At 39.9% G+C, this 19,409-nt stretch overlaps 2 protein-coding genes across 10 annotated transcripts; one reads left to right on the plus strand and one right to left on the minus strand.

Annotated features, from left to right (window-relative positions):
* Nucleotides 1-510: 510 nt before the first annotated feature.
* tmem30b (transmembrane protein 30B) lies at nucleotides 511-4,903 on the minus strand. The gene is made up of 8 exons (XM_085256866.1): nucleotides 4,785-4,903; nucleotides 4,200-4,398; nucleotides 2,945-3,052; nucleotides 2,714-2,821; nucleotides 2,465-2,555; nucleotides 2,247-2,384; nucleotides 1,925-2,134; nucleotides 511-1,315 (listed from the first exon to the last, which is right to left on the minus strand). Exons 2-8 carry the CDS (start codon nucleotides 4,386-4,388, stop codon nucleotides 1,137-1,139), a joined length of 1,023 nt encoding a protein of 340 aa, XP_085112992.1. The 5' UTR covers nucleotides 4,389-4,398; nucleotides 4,785-4,903; the 3' UTR covers nucleotides 511-1,136.
* A 129-nt stretch (nucleotides 4,904-5,032) lies between these two features.
* On the plus strand, nucleotides 5,033-19,066 carry kdm1a (lysine (K)-specific demethylase 1a). Of its 9 annotated transcripts, none has more exons than XM_085256864.1 (22): nucleotides 5,033-5,133; nucleotides 5,351-5,390; nucleotides 6,939-7,223; nucleotides 7,551-7,719; nucleotides 7,831-7,991; nucleotides 8,069-8,147; nucleotides 8,241-8,333; nucleotides 8,453-8,559; nucleotides 8,701-8,782; nucleotides 9,100-9,194; nucleotides 10,746-10,763; nucleotides 11,615-11,757; nucleotides 11,839-11,929; nucleotides 12,021-12,155; nucleotides 13,535-13,608; nucleotides 14,525-14,636; nucleotides 14,820-14,952; nucleotides 15,056-15,243; nucleotides 16,230-16,344; nucleotides 16,522-16,649; nucleotides 17,072-17,218; nucleotides 17,542-19,066. In XM_085256864.1, the coding sequence occupies exons 3-22, from the start codon at nucleotides 6,963-6,965 to the stop codon at nucleotides 17,740-17,742; spliced, it is 2,532 nt and encodes an 843-aa protein (XP_085112990.1). In that variant the 5' UTR covers nucleotides 5,033-5,133; nucleotides 5,351-5,390; nucleotides 6,939-6,962; the 3' UTR covers nucleotides 17,743-19,066. The 9 variants fall into 9 exon arrangements, with proteins under 9 accessions (XP_085112990.1, XP_085112989.1, XP_085112982.1 ...); XM_085256856.1 differs by lacking the exons at nucleotides 5,033-5,133; nucleotides 5,351-5,390 and adding exons at nucleotides 5,571-5,639; nucleotides 6,318-6,369; XM_085256858.1 differs by lacking the exons at nucleotides 5,033-5,133; nucleotides 5,351-5,390 and adding exons at nucleotides 5,571-5,639; nucleotides 6,318-6,369 and having other exon boundaries at nucleotides 7,554-7,719.
* Nucleotides 19,067-19,409: the final 343 nt, after the last annotated feature.

Below are 19,409 nucleotides of genomic sequence, written 5' to 3' on the forward strand. Positions count from 1 at the left end.
TGTTATGGAGTACAAGGTACAGCATGTGCATTCAAAATGGAGCAGAAAAAGAAAGTAGCCTAGCATATTTTTAACTATATGAAAAGTGTGTTTGAGTAAAGTACTCTTTCCATCCCATTGTTAGACAGTAATAGTGGCATGGTGGGAATGGGGCCTCTGGACATGTGCTCTATCGGCACTCCATGGGATCACATTTAAATCAAGTGTCATGAGTGGGCCCCACCCCGGCAGGACAATGTGAGAAGTATCGCCCCAAAAAGTTTTCAGAAACTGCTGGAAGAACAGGACAAAGAGCCGGAACAAGTCCCTTCTACAGAGACCCCACCCACAAACCCACAGGACACAAAAAAAAAAAAAGATCACATCTCAATCTCCCTTTGCCTTTTCATCAAGAAGGCAGACCCACCAGCACATGATATTACACATTTGATAATAAAATAAAATGTCATGTACCAAATTGAGCTTTTTGAGTATGATTATATATGCAGAATAAGAAGTAGGACACAATCGTTCTGGTCATGTTTATTTAAATAAATACCAACATAAAGTAAAGCATGAGTTTCAAAGAGTAAACAGTTCAAACTGGAACAAGTTAAGAGAAAATATAATTAGGGGCTTAGCCTATACACCGCATCCCTGAGTAACAGCAACATTTGCAACTTCTATTACACACCCCACAGATTAAATAGCTTTTCAATGATTTATGGCTTTAATATTGTTACTGAGTTAAAGTGAGAATGCAGCTCAGTTTTTGATGACAAAAGCATGTTTTTAAGAGGTCTGCTGGCAATGACTATTTGTTGGCTAGACAAGTAAAGGATTAGTTTACAGATGTGCCGGTGGACAACTATATATACCAACATTTAAAAAAAATAAAATAAATTATGCTAGCTCACTAGTTGCATGGAATCAATACAGTAACATCAGCATCAAGTCCTTTGAAAGTTAAAAACAGACTTTGTCTGCACCTCCGGAGATAAATCTTCATACCCAGGATAAAATACGTAATTTGAGCATTTCACATGAGGACTAAACCGCACCTTGATCACCTCATCGAATGAAGGCCAAAAAGACGGAAAGGATAATTGAAAACGTTGATCGAGTCGATACATCCGCTGAAGTCCATGACAAGATGCTCATTCCTCATCGGGGAACTTGAATTTAGCATAGACGATGAGCATAACTACGGACATCACGACACACAGGGAACCAATCACGAGGTAGGCAATGCCGAGGAATTCATTGCTTCCACCCATCCAGGACACATTGCTGAACACAATCTTCTTCGCCCCATTAAAAGCCCGAACAGGATAGTCTGGGGCACAAGTGTTAAGGATATACACTGAGAATAGATACAAATGGATACCAGTTGTGGAAAACAATAACACTAAAGCAGAAAAGACATAAGTTATATCAAAAAGTACATTTTTCATTCCATAAAAATCTGTCTTGCTTGTATTGCAAACAAACAAATATATTTAAATGTTGTATTGAAAGTATTCAAACTTACAGCCCTGTTTTCTAAAGTGGGCGATATGGAGAACTTTACATAAGTCCTGCCTTGGCACAGGACAATCAAAAGCTATTTGCCTAGCTTGTTTACCTATGTCAGAAGATTTGCCTGTTTTTTTGGTCACCTTAAAGAACTCCTGAGTCATTGTGCTCAAGCCAGTGCTCTGGTGAACAGAGACACACCCAACCCGTTGAACAGGTTACGAATACACTGCTGTGGCTGTAACACGACACTGGAGCCTCGTAAATCTTTAAATCGTGGAATTTTTTATTTTTTAAACAGCAGGCTATTTTGTAAGTGTTAAATATCATTGGTTTCATATCATCATTTATACATGTGTATAAATACATATATTATAAATATGCATCATCCTTTAAATCATCGTATATTCTGTAATGAGTACAAGGATACTGTAGGTGATGTCAATCGTGTAGTTTCCAGCTGGGAGACCCTTTTGATAATCCCCGCTTGCATCGATTCGTCGATACAGCTTTCTGAAATTTGGCAGTGCTGCCCTCCTCATCCACACCAGGAAATCTTGATTCACAAACCCGTTGTTACTAGGGTCTGATGCGTCCAACTCATAAGCAGGCTTGGCCCAATTTATGGGTTTCACAGTACCTGCAAGTCAAAGTAGGCCAACATTTACCAAAGTATGTTAAGTTCCTGGAATGTGCACTTTATTACCCTCTATTAAACACAACTTAAGATAAAATTAAACTAAAGGTACTACCATTGAAGGCATTCTTCAGAGGTGTAACGCTTGGATTTCTGTATTTGATGTTGTAGTCTGTCCACCACGCTATTCCTTTTCCATCCAAGGTCACGCTATTTGTTGTCCCATTGACGGTCCGAGTCAGCGTGAAAGTGTCTTTAAAAGAAAAAAAAATTAACACTTCCTTTTATAGAAGATACTTTAATCTCCACAATTACTAGAGATCCCATACAAACCATTGAACATGCTGTTTGCTATTGATCCACATGGCACAATTGGTTTTTTGCTGCTGTCGTAGTCATAGGGGGAACAGGAACGACTGGGGCTCTTCAAGAGATACAGACATTTTTTTTAAATTCATGGTCTGTAAGATTTACATGAATTACAGAACTGTAAAAGTAAATTCAGCACAGCTTTCGAAACTGCATGTTTTTACACATCCAAGTCTGTGCATGTCTGTGAAATACTGTGTGTTCTTAACTCACTGTAAAGGAACTCAGGTCTCCATATAGCTGATTATCGTCTTTGGATGCCCCATATCTTCTGTAGTTTTGGAAGTAGTTTGACAATCCGTAATAAAAGAACACAGGGCCCTGGATTAAGGAAAACAAAACCCACATAAAAAAAAAAGCAATAACCAAAAAACCCCACTGAATTGAGAGGCAGGAGTACAGTTATGCTGGCATAAATTATATAAAATAAGGATCCATCCCAACCTGAAACAGAGTAGTGAGGGTGAAGTTCAGTGAGCACTTGCAGTTTGCTATAACTGACTGGGAGCAGCTAGAACATGGTGATCCGTTGCTATCCCCAGTGTAGTCCAACTGTGTGGGAAAGAACATCAAAGTATGAATTCTTACTTCTCAAAAAACACCTATTTTTATTCTTGTAATCAAGTCTGTAAGCAGACAGCATGGTCAGTAACTGTTTATAAGAATGATCCCATATATCAATTTTAATGTTTAAAGACTGTTTAATAACAGGGGCGGATCTAAAGAAATTTTCTTAGGGTGGCATGAGGGTGGCAGAGAAATCAAATGGGGTTGCAAAATCAAAGCCTTTTTTTTTTTTCAAACACATATGCAGGTGATGACATATGGTTAAAATGATTCAAATGCAGTAAATATACATGCTTTTCATATAAATATTGTCTATAACTTAATTATTTTCTGTAGCCCACATAATTAAACATGTTAGTTTCACATAGAATCCACATAAAACACGTGAATTTTGATTCTATGTACTCTATAGCCAGTTTAATAAATAAATATATAGCACAATATGTATAAAATTCAGAAAGCTACACAACATGGAGCGGTGTTGTTCAAAATGTGCTCTGGCACAATCATAGGCATGGCTTTCTGGTGAAAACAAGAAAAAAGCCGGTCCTGCTATGAGCTGAACCATTTGTTAATGGTGTAGGGCAGCGGGCCCCAACCCCCGGGCCTCGGACCGGTACCGGTCCGTGAGTCGTTCGGTACCGGGCCGCGAGAGTTGAGGCTCGGGTGTGAAATGTATGGTTTTCAGGGTTTTTAATCGGTTTTCAGCGTTATTTTGTTATCGTTTTTATCGTTAACTCGGTTTTCCTGGGTCTTTTCACGTGTGTTATGAATAAATCTTTTTTTCGGTACCGGTACTAGTTTTATTTTGTTGTATTTTTCCGTGACACCTTAAAGGCCGGTCCGTGAAAATATTGTCGGGCATAAACCGGTCCGTGGCGCAAAAAAGGTTGGGGACCGCTGGTGTAGGGGGCTAACACTATTCAATAAATTCAAAGTTAATGGTATCTTATTTTAATAAACAACACTGTCATGTGCAAAACTAGGGTGACACTTGGGGTGGCAAGAGATCATTTTAGGGTGGCACATGGCACCATTCTAGATCCGCCCCTGTTTAATAATTATAATTATTTTAAAAAGTTGTCATTTGATTGTTCATCCTAGGCATATGCTTTCAGTGTGGAGGTCATACCTCTAACACCTGGATGCTCCTGGAAGTGACAAGGAGAGCGACTCCAATGCCGATGAAGGCCAGCCCAATGAGGACAAATCCTGGGATTACAATTCCAGCAGAAAGTATAGGCTGCCATGCCGGAAGCCTTTGCTGGGTGAAGGCGGTGTTGTCTGGCCGGTTGGCTGACTCTGACTCTTGTTTCACCATTTTCTCGCTTCTGTTGGATTGAATCATTATAGGTTTACAAGTATGATCCAGTTTATAGCATTGCAAATGTGTCTATCACATCCACGGCAATGTATGAACCCCCTACTAAAAGTATACTAGCTCATTTGTTCACCAAAGATTTATACGGTGTGTTGACAACTGACGTCACAAAACACTGTAGCACAGCTCGACATAAAACACAGCGAAAACCTTTGTAATACTGTACACACGAAATCTAAAACCCCGACCCCAACGGTATACAGATTGTTAAAAGTACACCACTGAGTTTTCGCTCACTTTTAAATGGGTTTGTTCAGATACATAGTTTACCCCAAACAAAATGCTTTATCATTATATTCACGCCTAACACTTGGGTTTATATGTTTAGCCACTTACGTGCAATCAGCTCTAAAACGAAGACACAAAAGCCTCAAAAGCAGAACATCGATATGCTTCCCTGAGTCGTGAGCCCGACGGAGCGGAACACCTTTACCTGCTTACCCCGCCTACTCTGCCACGCCTGCTCTTTTCTTTTCTAGGGATGACGTCAGTTGTTTGCAGGGTCGGGGTTTTGCGGACAGAAAGTAGGACGGAAACGCGGAACTTGCAGGCTTGTTTTGGCCACTAAAAAATAAATAAAAAGCCGTGATACTGGGTTGAACTATGTCAACTAGGCCTATGCAAATTTGAAACTCCGAGGGTATCATATTTGAGATTTGTGTGAATAAACTCCACAAAAAATGCCGTAAGTAGCAAAAATTATGCAAATTAAAACCGAAATGGGCAAACTGATATGATTTACTTTTATTCAACAAATATTTTTTGAATCAGGCTTTACAAGGCTGACTTAATTAAAAAAAATGATAAACTGACTTGTAATTTTGACTCAGTATAACATATGCTGTAATTTAGTAATAAATGATTTTTTTTTCTTTAAAACGCTCTTTCCGTGCTGGATTCAGAAGCTGTTCCAGAGCACCAACATAGTGTTCATATCTAAAGGTAAACAATATTTCATCCATTGCAGTAGTTATGATCCATTTAACCACGAAAAGCGCCCTCGAGTAATGGCAGTAACAGTAGGAGCTATTCAAAGGCTCGGCATTGTTTTAGATTGGCAGTTATCTCAACCATTAACTACACAGGGCGGCAATTGCGTAACGTTTTCCATTCACCAATCACAGAGAAGTTCGTTGTGCAAGGTCTAATAGTGTGGAGTCTTTGTGTTGACATCTTCTGGGGGATTGAGAGGTATTATTAATATTTTCAGTATTTTATAATTTCCGGTTGCCTTAAAACAGTAGCAGTGTAGTGCAGAGTAGTGTGAGAACGTTTGCAAACGATTTCGCGAACAGTGTATCAATACGCATTAATTTCCAAACAAACCGGCGTACGTGCTCTTATGCTACCATTGGTGCTAGCCGGAGCTTATTGTTAGCATTGGCTAACCTAGCATGGTCGCCAATGAGAAATTAGAAAGGAATATATTAAATTCAGTTAAATCTATATGGCTGCAGTACATTGCGTGTTTAGCAGTAGCGTTAAATGGTTACGATATGAAATTCATATGGTGCATTTAAGGCTTTGAACAGAAGAAAACCTGCTGTTGGCAAATGATTGCTAAGCTAGTTTTGTCGTTAGCTTGCTAGCTGAAACAAGTCAGAGAAAGACGGTTCCTGACTAACGGGATTGGGCATATTTAATCAGAAAGTAGGATACAGACGGGCAAACGGCAAGCCATTTCCTGTTTTCTTCAGGAGATATCTCGACTTGATCGACAGACATTGTGAAAGACCTTCGTCCCACGCAGGGTCTCAGTATTTTACGAAGTAATTTAGCTAAGTTAAAATCAATTTAAAATTACACAAAAGGCCGATATCAAACAGTCCTGTTCGTAACCATATTTCTGGTTCTGTCTTTATTTCTTAGTGTTTGAATGGATATTACCAGGTGCACGGAGAAATGGGTAAAACAAGACAAGGTTACTGTACCTTGGTGCCCTCATTTCATAAAGTCATGACATCCATGCACACGCAACATTGTTTAAATCATCCAGTTATAGAAATAAAAAAAAAAACGAATTAATGTCTTTATTTTGGGATGATGTATTTTCAAACACCAGGCAGTATTTTGCAGTTCTTGCTTCAAATGGCAGGAGGATGTTCAAATGTTTATGATGAAAAATAATTGTTAACCAAACCTTCAATTACTGAGAATTACACTTACAAGGGCTTTTGGACTGACGGTGCAAAGACTTGCAGGCCCTTGTGCATTGTTTCTTATCCCTATGGATTTTGTACTTTTTATATGTTGCTTTAAAGTAAATCTTTAATTTTCATATATTTTGCAGTAGTATAAGTGCAGTAATGTGTGCACACAGTTATTTACCCAGTGCTCAAAACCACATCATCATGTTCATCCAATATTTTCTTTTATTATTATTATTGGTTACACTGTTGCTAACATCTAAATTTCAACCATTTCACTTTTTGTTGTTGTAAGCATCATCATTAAGGAGTACATCTCATTCCTGTTCCCTTTTTTGTTTAGGAGAGGCCTCCAACATCCTCCATAATGCTGTCTAGCAAGAAATCAGATGCGGGTTCCTCCTCCTCTTCTTCGTCTTCTGCAGCGGGAGGTGATAGGGTCCCGGGTTCTGACATCCAGACGGGATCTGCAGCCTCAGTGGCTGGAGCTATGGATTCAAAGAAAAAGGACAGGTCTTCCCCTAGTGGGGAACATGGAGGAGCCTCTTTGTCACACCAGTCAGGCCCCGGAGGGGCAGATCAGGACTCTGCTGAAGTCCGTAGGACGAGTCGACGCAAGCGAGCAAAAGTAAATATTTTAGGTTTATAGATGCTCACGAGGGAAGGAAAGGAAATAAGTTTATTGTGGCATCATGAGAATTGATTATATTCTGTGCTTCAGGAGCGTTCATTATCCGAGGAGTGTTCATTATCCCAAGACACAGGTATTTTTCTGCGTCTGCACCTCCGTGAAAAGTTAGAAGTGGCAGTTGTTTCCCAGTGTTTACAGTGTGATATTTCTGGCAGTTGTTGGTTATGCCTGAGAAATGTTTCAGCACTTCTAAGAGAAGTGGGAGTAAATGAACGATTTACACAAACGCCGGTTTTAATGATGCTTTTATTGTGCCTACTGTTGCAGGTGGAGTACCGCGAGATGGACGAAAGCCTGGCTAATCTTTCGGAGGATGAATACTACTCAGAGGAGGAGAGGAATGCCAAAGCAGAGAAAGAAAGGAAGCAGGTCATCCCTCCTCCACCCCCACCTGTGGAGGAAGAGAATGACAGTGAACCAGATGAACCGTCTGGTGTGTGAAACACTTGCATGTTAGAGCAGTAAAAGAAGACATGTTCTGCTAATTGGTTGCAATTCTTAACTGAGTGGCGTGTTAAACTGATCTTAGACTTCATTTCAACAGAAAAGAAATATGCGTGTTTATTTTTAGGTTTGGAAGGTGCTGCTTTCCAGAGCCGTCTTCCTCATGACCGTATGACATCCCAGGAAGCAGCCTGCTTCCCTGACATCATCAGTGGTCCCCAACAGACTCAGAAGGTCTTTCTGTACATTCGCAACCGCACGGTATGTATTCATATAAATGGATTAATTTGAGTTTCTAGATAAAGGGCAGTACTGTAATTCATGTTATTCTCATCCAGCTCCAACTGTGGCTAGACAACCCTAAAATACAGCTGACCTTTGAGGCCACAGCGCAGCAGCTTGAAGCTCCATATAACAGTGAGGAATTAAATAAAACACTTTTTCCCCATTATTTTTATTTTTGTCCTCATACAGAAAGAGAAATTTGATGTCCATTTGTTCTCTTTGTAGGTGATGCTGTGTTGGTCCACAGGATACACAGTTACTTGGAAAGGCATGGTCTCATTAACTTTGGTATTTACAAGAGGGTCAAGCCTTTACCCAGTAAGTTCATCCAGTTATTCTACTGCTGAAATAGCACTAGCAATTAACCTAATTTTGGTACATTTTATGTTTTCTACATGACTTTGAGTTGAAAAATAAAATACTGCCTTGTCCTGCAGCAAAGAAGACTGGGAAGGTTATAGTCATTGGTGGAGGTGTGTCTGGCCTGGCCGCAGCCCGGCAGCTGCAGAGCTTTGGGATGGATGTTACTGTGCTGGAAGCCAGGGTACATTACTAACAGTATTTCTGTTAATCAGATGTTGGTATAAGTCATTTGAGATTTTAAAATGCTCACTATAACAAGCCTCTAAATTCTATTCATGTATACTTTTAAATTTCTTTTTGAAATGTTAATCTTTTCATGCAGGACCGTGTTGGAGGCAGAGTGGCCACATTCAGGAAGGGCAACTATGTTGCAGATCTTGGAGCCATGGTAGTGACAGGGCTGGGTAAGAATCAGATTCTTTTTGTTGAGATGCTGAAGTTAATCATTTTTTGCATTTAGTAAGTGTTTAGCATCTGTGTGCTGTAGAGGTGTATATATTTTAGTATACAATTCCTAATACTCCAAAACTCAGAAGCGTTCATGTGTTCAAGATGCAAATAATTTTTAGTGTCACATGATCTGAGATCACAGTGTTAAGAGAGCTATTTTTTAATTATAGTTTTTTTATATTGGTTTAGTTTTACTTTGATTAACCTGTAGAGGGTGATAACAGCCTGTGTAATGTCATTGTATTTTGGGTCTGTGTGTGCACTTGTTCAGGAGGAAATCCTATGGCAGTTGTCAGTAAGCAGGTTAACATGGAGCTAGCCAAGATCAAACAGAAGTGTCCACTATATGAAGCCAATGGACAGGCTGTAAGTACAATGAATGATCTTAATAATACTGAGGTGCCTCTTGTCTATTATCCTGTTGCAGCAAAACTCAGTGGGGCTCCTAAGATATTTGTAAATATATATTTGATTTAATTTTAATAACAAACTTTTTGTGTGTGTTTGTTGTTGTTGGTTTTTTTTTTTTTTGTTTTTTTTTTTTTTTTTGTAAAAATCCAAATTTTGTTACAAAACCACGATGTGGCAATAGGCTAACAGCAATAGAGGCATGCATGCTGATGTGTGAAATATGTCTGCTTGCTTCAACCATGCTGCTGTTCATACTGACACACCCATTAAACATTCCCAGTGATGGTAACAGAACTATGTGAACCATTTGATTTAATAACACAGATAACCTCCATGTACAACTTATGTTTGCCATAGCTCCAGACCAGACCCACACAATGTTCAGTAGACATGTTAAAGTCTGTGTTTTCTGTTTCAGCTCAGTGGTCTTGTGAAGATGTTTTCAATGAATGCCTTTCTTGGGGTCATTTCACATGATTTCTGTTGGGTTACCTAACTCTAGGAGATGATTTTGTAATCGTTTGCAGCTTTAATCATTTAGTAATTGATGTGGAAATGTGGTTAAAGTTGGCAAATGTCTCGTGAAAACAAACACGTGGGAAGCCATAATTTTTATCAGTTACTAACAAAAGGGTTCAAATCACAAAGTAGCTTCACCGTGCATCACAGGGTCAATTTATTATGTTTTTTTTCTCACCTGGCTGTTCCCCATCATCCCCCACAGTTTGATAACCACTGCTCAAAACCCACCTCCATGCTGGTTTATTTATTTGATTTCTGTTCCTGATTGTGGGTCTGGTGGTTCACTCTGAATGTTTGAATGAGTCTTTTTATTATGTCCAACAACAAGTCAGTGGTTTCTGAGTTTGTTGAAATTGATTGTGTGTTTGCACTTGTAACTTAAACGAGGGTATGGCCATGCTTTTAGACACATTCATGCATAAATGTCGGAAGCGCCACAGAGTCTGCTTTTAACATGTACAGATGTGTAAACCAGAACATTCTGTTAGGATTTTCTTTTCTTTCTTTTGATGCTTGCAGAAAAGGTGAACTCTTGGCATTAAAGTGCTGTGTTTGCATTCCTAGCTGGTACTTGTCCCTTTTATGGCTTTCAAAGATTCACCGAAACATGGTGGTAGAGTTTTTAACTACATACTGTTGCGTCTGATCAACAACAGCTCTAGTTCCTCTAGGAACTGAACAGCCTAGAAACGGATCTAGCCTAATGTCATTAAATTGTTTTTTCCCCCTTTAGTTTGTGTTCTGCCCATTAAACTGCAGCAACATTAGTAGGATGTTTAGGATCCTTTTCAAGGCTCTATTTTGAAATCTTTTGAAGCAGTCACATCACATGTAACTAATTCCCCCCCTGCAGGAAAAGGCAAATTAAGTGTACATGATTTACTTTTGTGCAAAACCGTTTGACTTTGAAAATGTTTACTTAATATGTTGTCTCTCTCTTCCCCTCTCTCCTGCCATGTTCATCTTTTTGGTGAACTACTAAAGGGTGAACGGTGCACAAGTGTATGTATCTGTTTATTTGCATACTATTTCTCTTACTTCCTTTTTAACCAATTTTAGAACTAAATATTGCTGCTCATCCATTTGAGCTTCACATCATGTAACTTTTTTTTTAAATCCCTGTAGTAGTTAAAGAGAACAGCAAATAAGCAAAGTGTCATTAACTTTTGTGTTTGGATAAAAAATGACAAAACACTATATTTAACATTTTTAGCCTTTATTTTTTTAAAGTAGTGAGTTGATACGAAATCAGTTTAAATGTTTCTGGTTTCAATTTGTGAAAAAGTAACTTTGGTTAGCAAAAAACGCATTACAAACACGATATTTTAGCTCATTTTAATAACAATGCTATGCAGAAAATCTAGTTATATCATTGGCTATATTTCTACTAAATTGCAGTAGACGAGGCTGGCTGTGAAAAATATTCAATGCATTAATCAAATCAAATAAAGAAAGCTCCATTCTTTGATAAATGTACAGCATCCTCATGTGTTTCACCCCAATCATAATGTGTAATGTGTTCTACTAATGCTTAGCCATAGATCTAACTCTTTTCTTGCATTGTCTGTGTTCTGTGATTTTGAAACATGTCATAAATCTCTTTCTGCATGTTTATCAAGGCATCAAATACTGTAATATTTCTAAGTATTTTTTAAGGAGACATGAATAACTTTTATTAGTGAATCAAAGTTTTTTTGTCAGTATTGATTCCATTATTCCTAAACATCAAAAGAGTTAAGTGTAGTTTTGTTTATTTGACTAGTGCCATGTCTCGTGTGCCTGTACTTTTATTATGCTGTCTTTTAAATGCCACCAATGAGAAATTCTCCTCATGCGATTGCTTGGGTGTCCAGGTACCAAAAGAAAAAGATGAGATGGTGGAGCAAGAGTTCAACCGACTGCTGGAGGCCACCTCTTACCTCAGCCACCAGCTGGACTTTAACTTCCTCAATAACAAACCAGTGTCTCTGGGTCAGGCTTTGGAGGTGGTCATACAGTGAGTAACAGAATCTGGTATCAGTATCAAAGATGCTTATAGGTACTTGAATACACCTCTAATGTGTCTGTATGTGTGTAGGCTGCAGGAGAAGCATGTAAAAGATGAGCAGATAGAACACTGGAAGAAGATTGTGAAGACTCAGGAAGAGCTCAGGGATCTTCTTAATAAGGTGAGCATAAATTACTTTATCAATTTCCTTAGCTGCCACTTTCTTCCCCTCGCTCTGCTTACCTACCTCAACTCTTTTCTCCACCTTTCAGATGGTATCCACTAAGGAACGTGTTAAGGAGCTCCATCAGCAGTATAAAGAAGCAAGTGAAGTAAAACCCCCCAGAGATATCACAGCTGAATTCCTGGTGAAGAGCAAGCACAGAGACCTCACCGCACTCTGCAAAGTAAGTTCGATGTTTGTTTGTTTTTTGAGAAATGGAAAATAGACACTGGACAGATCGCCAGTCTAACACTATTTCAGATCAAAAGCAAATGTATTTCACATGGGATAAGGGGAAGAGGATAGATGGTTGGATATGATCCAAAAATCACTAATCAGTGTCATAGAAGAGCATTATAGCTACAACTCCTTACACTATCCTACACTTTTGTTAGTGTCACATAGTGTCTGTGTTTTGTTTTTATTTTCTGTAGGTTGAGCTACTATGAGGCAGTATTAGACATTCTAGGTTTATTATAAGGTTCATTCATTGGTCGGGAAGTTGACCCACCACAGTGTGTAGGAAAGAACTTTCAATATTTAACAAGTGATTTTAAGAGTATTATAGTGCTAAAGAAGTACTATCATCTGAAGGGGATATTTTATGGACCACTAGTTCAGGGTGGATGCCTCGCAGAATTTTAATGCTGTGCTGTCTAAGTAAACCAGACAGGCTGTGTTTAAGTGGTTTAATGCCTCAGTTGGACGTAATATTAGAGTGAGTGCCGCTGTTTTATTTTTGGTGAGGATAAATCACCTCCACTACTGCTGTGTGTGTATTTAAAGGGGAAGATTTAGTTTAAACACAGCTGGTATCTGAACTGGATTTGTCTGCGACCCATCCGCTCTCTGAGAGACCACTTCAAGGGTTTGAATCACTGTCTTACAGTCTTTCTGTCTGCACATGTGTATACATACACTTTTAGCAAGACAGACTTGGCTTTTAAGAGAGTGTGTGTGTGTTTATGCACATTATATTCTTTTATGACTGCACTGTAGAACAAGATTTTAAAGCCAGTGAAATTCTTTTTGTTGAGAGATTCTGTGGTAGTCTTGCCACTTTTTGTGTTTCCTCAGGTCAGCTAGTTTAGAGGCGAGGGATCCTTAAGACTTAATGTAGCTTTGCCTGGAGCTTCGACTGCTACGTGGTAATACCAGACTTTGCACTGTCCTAGTTTTTTCTCTTGTGGTGAACTGAACAGGTTAAGTCAGCTCTTTCTGTCAAAGCTGCGTGTCCTTTCTGCATGACCTGAAACCCTCAGGGTGTGTACCGTGTACACACATGTACATGCATGTGAAACTCAATCTCCAAAAGTCTGTTGTTTGACAGAAGTACTGGTGTATTGCTAATTTTGGGTCCTGAAGTGCATACTAAATGCAAGCTGAAGTAAAAAATTATTAAGATAGTGATCGAGGCCAGACTATAAAAACACTTTTAAAAATCATGTATTTGTGATAATATTCCCAGTATCTGGAAGCATAAGAAGTTTCCTACACTGTGATTGTGATCCCTTGTGACACTGAATGAAATCTACATTACATGACTGTGCTGTTTGTTTGTAGGAGTATGATGAGTTGGTGGAGATGCAGGTCAAACTTGAAGAGAAACTCCAAGAGCTGGAAGCAAATCCACCCAGGTAAGACCCCACCCTCCATCCCAAAGAACCCCAACAGGATTTGGATTTTTTGGGGGGGGGGTTATAAAAAAACGATTCTAAACACCGAGATGTTGTTTTTACATTTGAGTTCTGAGCTAGAACAAATACCCAGAGTTGGCTGTACTTTGTACCACTTTGGTGTTTAGTGGCAAAGTAAATCCTGTTTCCAGGTTTACAGTGGTGATTTATTATTAAGCAATTGTTTTTTGGTCCTTTAATGAAAGTCACAGTTGGGTTTGCAACACTAACCTGCGATGTCATTACTGATGTAAATCTTCAGCGGCTTTCACAAGTAAAAATACTGGACTGATTATGTTGAAGCATCATTTGCTAAATATGGATTGAGTGAAATTTGTTGGTTAAATAAACAACACTGTGTGTTTAAAGAAATATTTTAAAAATACAAACCCAGTCACGAAAAATTAAGGGACGCTTTCCAAGACATAAATAAAAAGTGATTACACTGATTTGCATTTTATGAAGCAGTATTTATAAGAGAAAGGGCAACAAAAGGCGGGAAAAGTAAGTGTTACTAAAAAGAAAATGAATTGGGTTACCTGGCGACGCGTCAGTAACCTGGGTATAAAAAGAGCTTTTTAAAGAGGCAGAGTTAGAAAAGTAAAAATGAGCACCACAAGGTTCAGCAGTTTCCAAAACGTCTCTGCACGCATGAGACAAGACCAAATATCAACGGACACGGTGGTAGAAAGGGCTCTATCTGTTATCAGTTTATCAGATAACGGGTTTGTGTTTTTAGTTATATTTTTGTGTTTAGTTGTATTTTACACAGCATCCCAACTCTTTCAGAATTTCATTTGAAAGAGCAGCCTGAGTTGAGTTAGCGTGAGCTGTCAGTGTACCTCACTTCTCATTGCCTTCCCCTTCTTTCCCACAGTGATGTTTACCTGTCATCCAGGGATCGGCAGATCCTAGACTGGCACTTTGCCAACTTGGAGTTTGCCAACGCTACACCCCTCTCCACCCTTTCTCTCAAACACTGGGATCAGGTATGTACACGAACACATTTTGAAAAGACTTAACTGTGCAATGCAAGACTGCGGTTGGTTTTAATGAAGACAGTCGAGGTTCTTGGCTTTTTCATATGCTCAATAAGCTATTGTTGCTTTGAAATACTTTTGGGGAAGTTTATTATTGTGCTGACATAAAATGTTAAATTAATGTTTCCACAGGATGATGATTTTGAGTTCACTGGCAGCCACTTAACAGTAAGAAATGGTTACTCGTGTGTTCCTGTGGCCTTGGCTGAGGGCCTGGACATCAAACTAAACACAGCGGTGCGGCAGGTCCGATATACAGCATCTGGTATGTGTCTTATGTCATTTGGCAAAAGTGGAACTGAAGGAACTCAGTATTGCAGTTCATATAAATGCAGAATGTTTAAGGAGCACTCTTGTTGATTCTGCAGGCTGTGAGGTTATAGCTGTGAACACTCGCTCCACGACTCAGACATTCATCTACAAGTGTGACGCTGTGCTGTGCACGCTACCCCTCGGGGTGCTGAAGCAGCAGCCCCCTGCAGTCCAATTTGTTCCCCCGCTGCCAGAGTGGAAGACATCAGCTATACAGAGGATGGGTTTCGGCAACCTCAACAAGGTTGGATTTAAATATATGGATAAGCATTTGTTAAAGTGAAAAGGATAAACTCTGCATTGTTTAGGTTCTACTCATAAAAACGGAGTCGCATTTTTATGCTGGAGTCCAAAGATTTTAATTTTAAACTCATTCACAGTGGGGTAACACATGTGATGTGCCCAACTTTTGCTTGACTCCTAACACATGTTGTCATGTTCAGCTTCAGCGCTCAAGCTATTTTAAATCATGTAGCGTGTTTTCAGCAGGACTGAGGAGCTGGTTTCTCAGGGAGATGACCCTCTGTTTTTGCTGCAGCATAATTATGCTGAAAACCTGACCTTCAGCTGCTGGAGGGATATTGCATTTAAAGCAAAATCATTATTCAGGATTTATTGATTGTAGTCCCGAGGGGTTTGTTATTCTGCGCTCAAATTGCTAAGCTTGGACTTCTGCTGTAGTGAGCTGATTTCTTTTGTGTTTTTTATTTATTTATTTATTTAATTTCATAAATCAGTCTAGGATTCCAATTTTCTCTATATATGTCTATGCTATTGTTGTTCTATTCCTCGTGTTAGTTTGGAAGATGATGAGTGGTGACTAGAGGAGAGCCATGTATGTGTAGGTGGAACAAAGCTGGATGGCGTGCACACCAAAGATGCTTTTTGCCCCGTGTTAGTAATCCGATCAGAGTGCTCATTCTGCGTCACTCCTGACCCCCACCAGCTCCTCTACTCCCTCTGTTGTCGTGCATCATCCGCAGCAGAGTACTTTATTTTCTAATTCTGCTGCATCACAGAGGAGAGTACTGCATTATTATGCAATCTGAGCTGCTACTAGCGCAGTTACTCCAGCAGGAGGAGCTCTACCATTCACATGGCCCAACCTATTCTGAGCTGTCAATGTGCTGAGCATTAGATGTACTTCACAAATTATTGAGTTTTGTCTTAAATAAGCTGCCTGATTGTTAGGTGACTGTTCTTAATTTATCACCCTCCCTGTTTCTGAAGGTGGTGCTGTGTTTTGACCGCGTGTTCTGGGATCCGAGCGTTAACCTGTTCGGTCACGTCGGCTCCACCACTGCAAGTCGGGGCGAACTATTCCTTTTCTGGAACCTCTACAAAGGTGGTGTACACATCACATATTTCTAGCCGTTGATGCTATTACTGCTTCAGTACTTTCTTAAGGGCTTTTACGTTTACTTAAGAGCTGTTCATATGAGTAATTTGTTTCTTTAAAAACAAACCAAAAAACCCCAACCATATTTTGGTCTAAATAACGAATTGTGACTCTTTCTTTTAGCCCCGATCCTGCTCGCTCTGATGGCTGGCGAGGCTGCTGGCATTATGGAGAACATCAGTGATGACGTTATAGTCGGACGTTGCCTGGCCATCCTTAAAGGAATATTTGGAAGTAGCGCTGTGCCACAGGTAGAGCCTTTTGTGTGTCGTCTTTTGTTCTGTCCCCTAGTTTTGATCAGACACATCTTAATATTATGTTTGAAGCCTCCAGTGAAGTAGTGGTTGGGGCTTTTTTCAAGCTCAAACATTTGGGTTTTCTCAGTTTTCCAATACTTTAAGTGGAATGTCAAATTCATTCCTGAATTGACCCCCATAACCAGCAAAACTTAACAGAGCGAGCATATGTGAAAGCGCCCGCAATGGGGGGGAGTCGCATCCAAACCACCTTTCATTATAAATCATTTGCTTATGGTTTCAAATGGGATAAAATCACATGCATGCATGCCAGCGTTGGAGCTGTGCACCATCCAGCTGTTTACAGGTCCCTCTAATATCATCATGGAAAATTCTTACAAAGCGTGTGCTGTTTTTGTTGTGTGTTGTCATGGCAGCCGAAGGAAACTGTGGTCACCCGCTGGCGTGCCGACCCCTGGGCGAGAGGATCCTACTCATATGTAGCAGCAGGTTCTTCAGGCAATGACTATGACCTGATGGCGCAGCCCATCACGCCTGGCCCAGCGATACCAGGAGCCTCCCAGGTAAGTGCTCAGCAGACGGCTGCTTATTATTCAGGAGTGTGTGTGTGTGTGTGTGAGTGAGAGCGAGAAAGTAATGAGGAAAAGTTGCCCACAATATTCAACCAAACCAAAGCAGAGCGGTTTATTCCCAGCACAGATGTTTTTGGGCTGTTTTGATGTTGGTGTGCTGATTTGATGTGAACAAGTCGCATGTATGTGTTGACTGATGAGCCACAACAATTTACTACCACCCCCACCCTCCCAATCCCGTCTACTTTTAACCAACTCTAACGGCGGAACATTTTAAAGCTTATCTCAAAGCGTTTTTTTTTTTTCTTTTGCAGCCTGTCCCTCGTCTCTTCTTCGCTGGTGAGCACACCATCAGAAACTATCCCGCTACAGTTCACGGGGCACTCCTCAGTGGTCTTCGAGAGGCCGGCCGCATCGCAGATCAGTTCCTCGGTGCCATGTACACACTTCCCAGACAAGCCACTCCCACTGGCACCAGCAACCCTCAGCAAACTCCGCCCACCGCCACCGTTTGAAAAGCTTCTCTTGAGTTCCTTCCTACTCAGGACTGGATCTACTAAGACAATTTGTGATTAAAATGTAAAAACAAAACAAGGTTTAACCCATAAACTGGTGACATTTCTGGATTGGTCTTTTTACACACAAACTCTGGACAGCATCTAGTCACACACAGCAGGGACGGATGCATTCTCACTACAGGAAATGTTGGTTTTGATGAGGGGTGGTGTCTGGGTATAGCATCCAGCAGGCAGGACAGGTGACACCCATCTGCTGTGAATTCTCCCTTCACACTCTAGATAAATCTCTTGGTCAAAGCTCTGTAAGGTCTAAAGTCCCTTTTAGACATGGATAGATAAATAACGATGGCATTCAAACTTAGGGCAAACCTTAATGTTCCTCACAGCTTCATTCAAAACCTACCAGAGTGATGGTGATTTGTGTCTGTGCCTGTCCACACAGACAGAAATTTCTCTTCTGTATTTGGAAATTGTGAAATTCATTCAATTGCATTAGAAACGGTGTTAGGTACAGGGTCATTATGTACATGCTATTTCTTTGTGGGATAGTCTCCACTGAGCTGATAAAATCACAAAGATGCAGGAGACACTTCCCCAGTAAGGATCTATCATAATAATCTTTCAGACCTAGTGAGACTATGACAGAGTTTTACAGAAAAGTGACCAGACATGTGCGGATGCCGTCAGATTGATAGAAAGTAGTGGATAAAATAAAAGGGGGCTCATGAAATTTTTTTTTTAAATCCCCCAATAAGTTTTGCTATTAGAATAAAATAATGAGACTTCTAGAGTTTTCTGGACATGCGTTTAATTAAGATTCTTTTGCCTTAGACCATTTCTTCAGACATAGTTTGGCTCTTAAGAGGTTCCAGAAAAATGTGAAAATATGCAGATAGTACAACTACAAACTACTACCAGAATAGGATATGACCTACTACATAGACTGGGTTGCTAGGGAACCGTGAGGGGAAAAATCTTTTTTGTTGTTGTTGTTTTAGATTTGCCTGCATGGAATTACTTTCGGTACTTGGAGTGATTCGATGTGGAGCTATCAGAGCCGAATGTCTTATTTATGTGTTCTTTTGTTCCTCCAGAAGACTTTTGTTTTTGTCTTGTTGTCTTAAAGCTTAACATGTTACTATATACTGTAACTGTGTGCCTGTTAAATTTCATTTGTTTAGGCTGGAAAGTGTATTGAAAAAGACTTGTATTACAAGTTAAAGAGAGCTATTCAAAGAATTAACTTTTTTGTTTATTGTGATCAACACTTTTTTTGTATTGTCAGTTTCTTTTATTAAAAGAAGAAAAGACATATATTAAATACTCTTTTTTTGGGGGGGGAAATCTTAGATTTAAATGTGTAGATTGTCAGATTTCAGGATTCATCCCCCCCTTTTCTTGAGCTTCTACTACCTGCAACTGTGTCGTGATTGTGCTTTTACATTCATTTGCATGTAACATGGCTGCATCTGCTTTGACCCTTCGGTGACCCTCCTTCATTGCAGGTCTGGCCGCCTCCCAGGGTCTGTGGTACTGTTTGTGTTTTTGAGAGAGAGATGAGGGTCCCTGGCAGCAGCTCCACATAGTGGGGGATCTGATGAATGAAGGGGGAGATTAAAATGGTCAGCCTTGAGCTATGAGGTTTTTTTCTGAAGTTTCAGGGC

This window comes from Mchenga conophoros, linkage group LG19 (assembly GCF_057382185.1).
Source record: "Mchenga conophoros isolate Kocher_MC1m ecotype Shallow Benthic linkage group LG19, M_conophoros_male_GT1.1, whole genome shotgun sequence".
Classification (NCBI taxonomy): Eukaryota; Metazoa; Chordata; class Actinopteri; order Cichliformes; family Cichlidae; genus Mchenga; species Mchenga conophoros.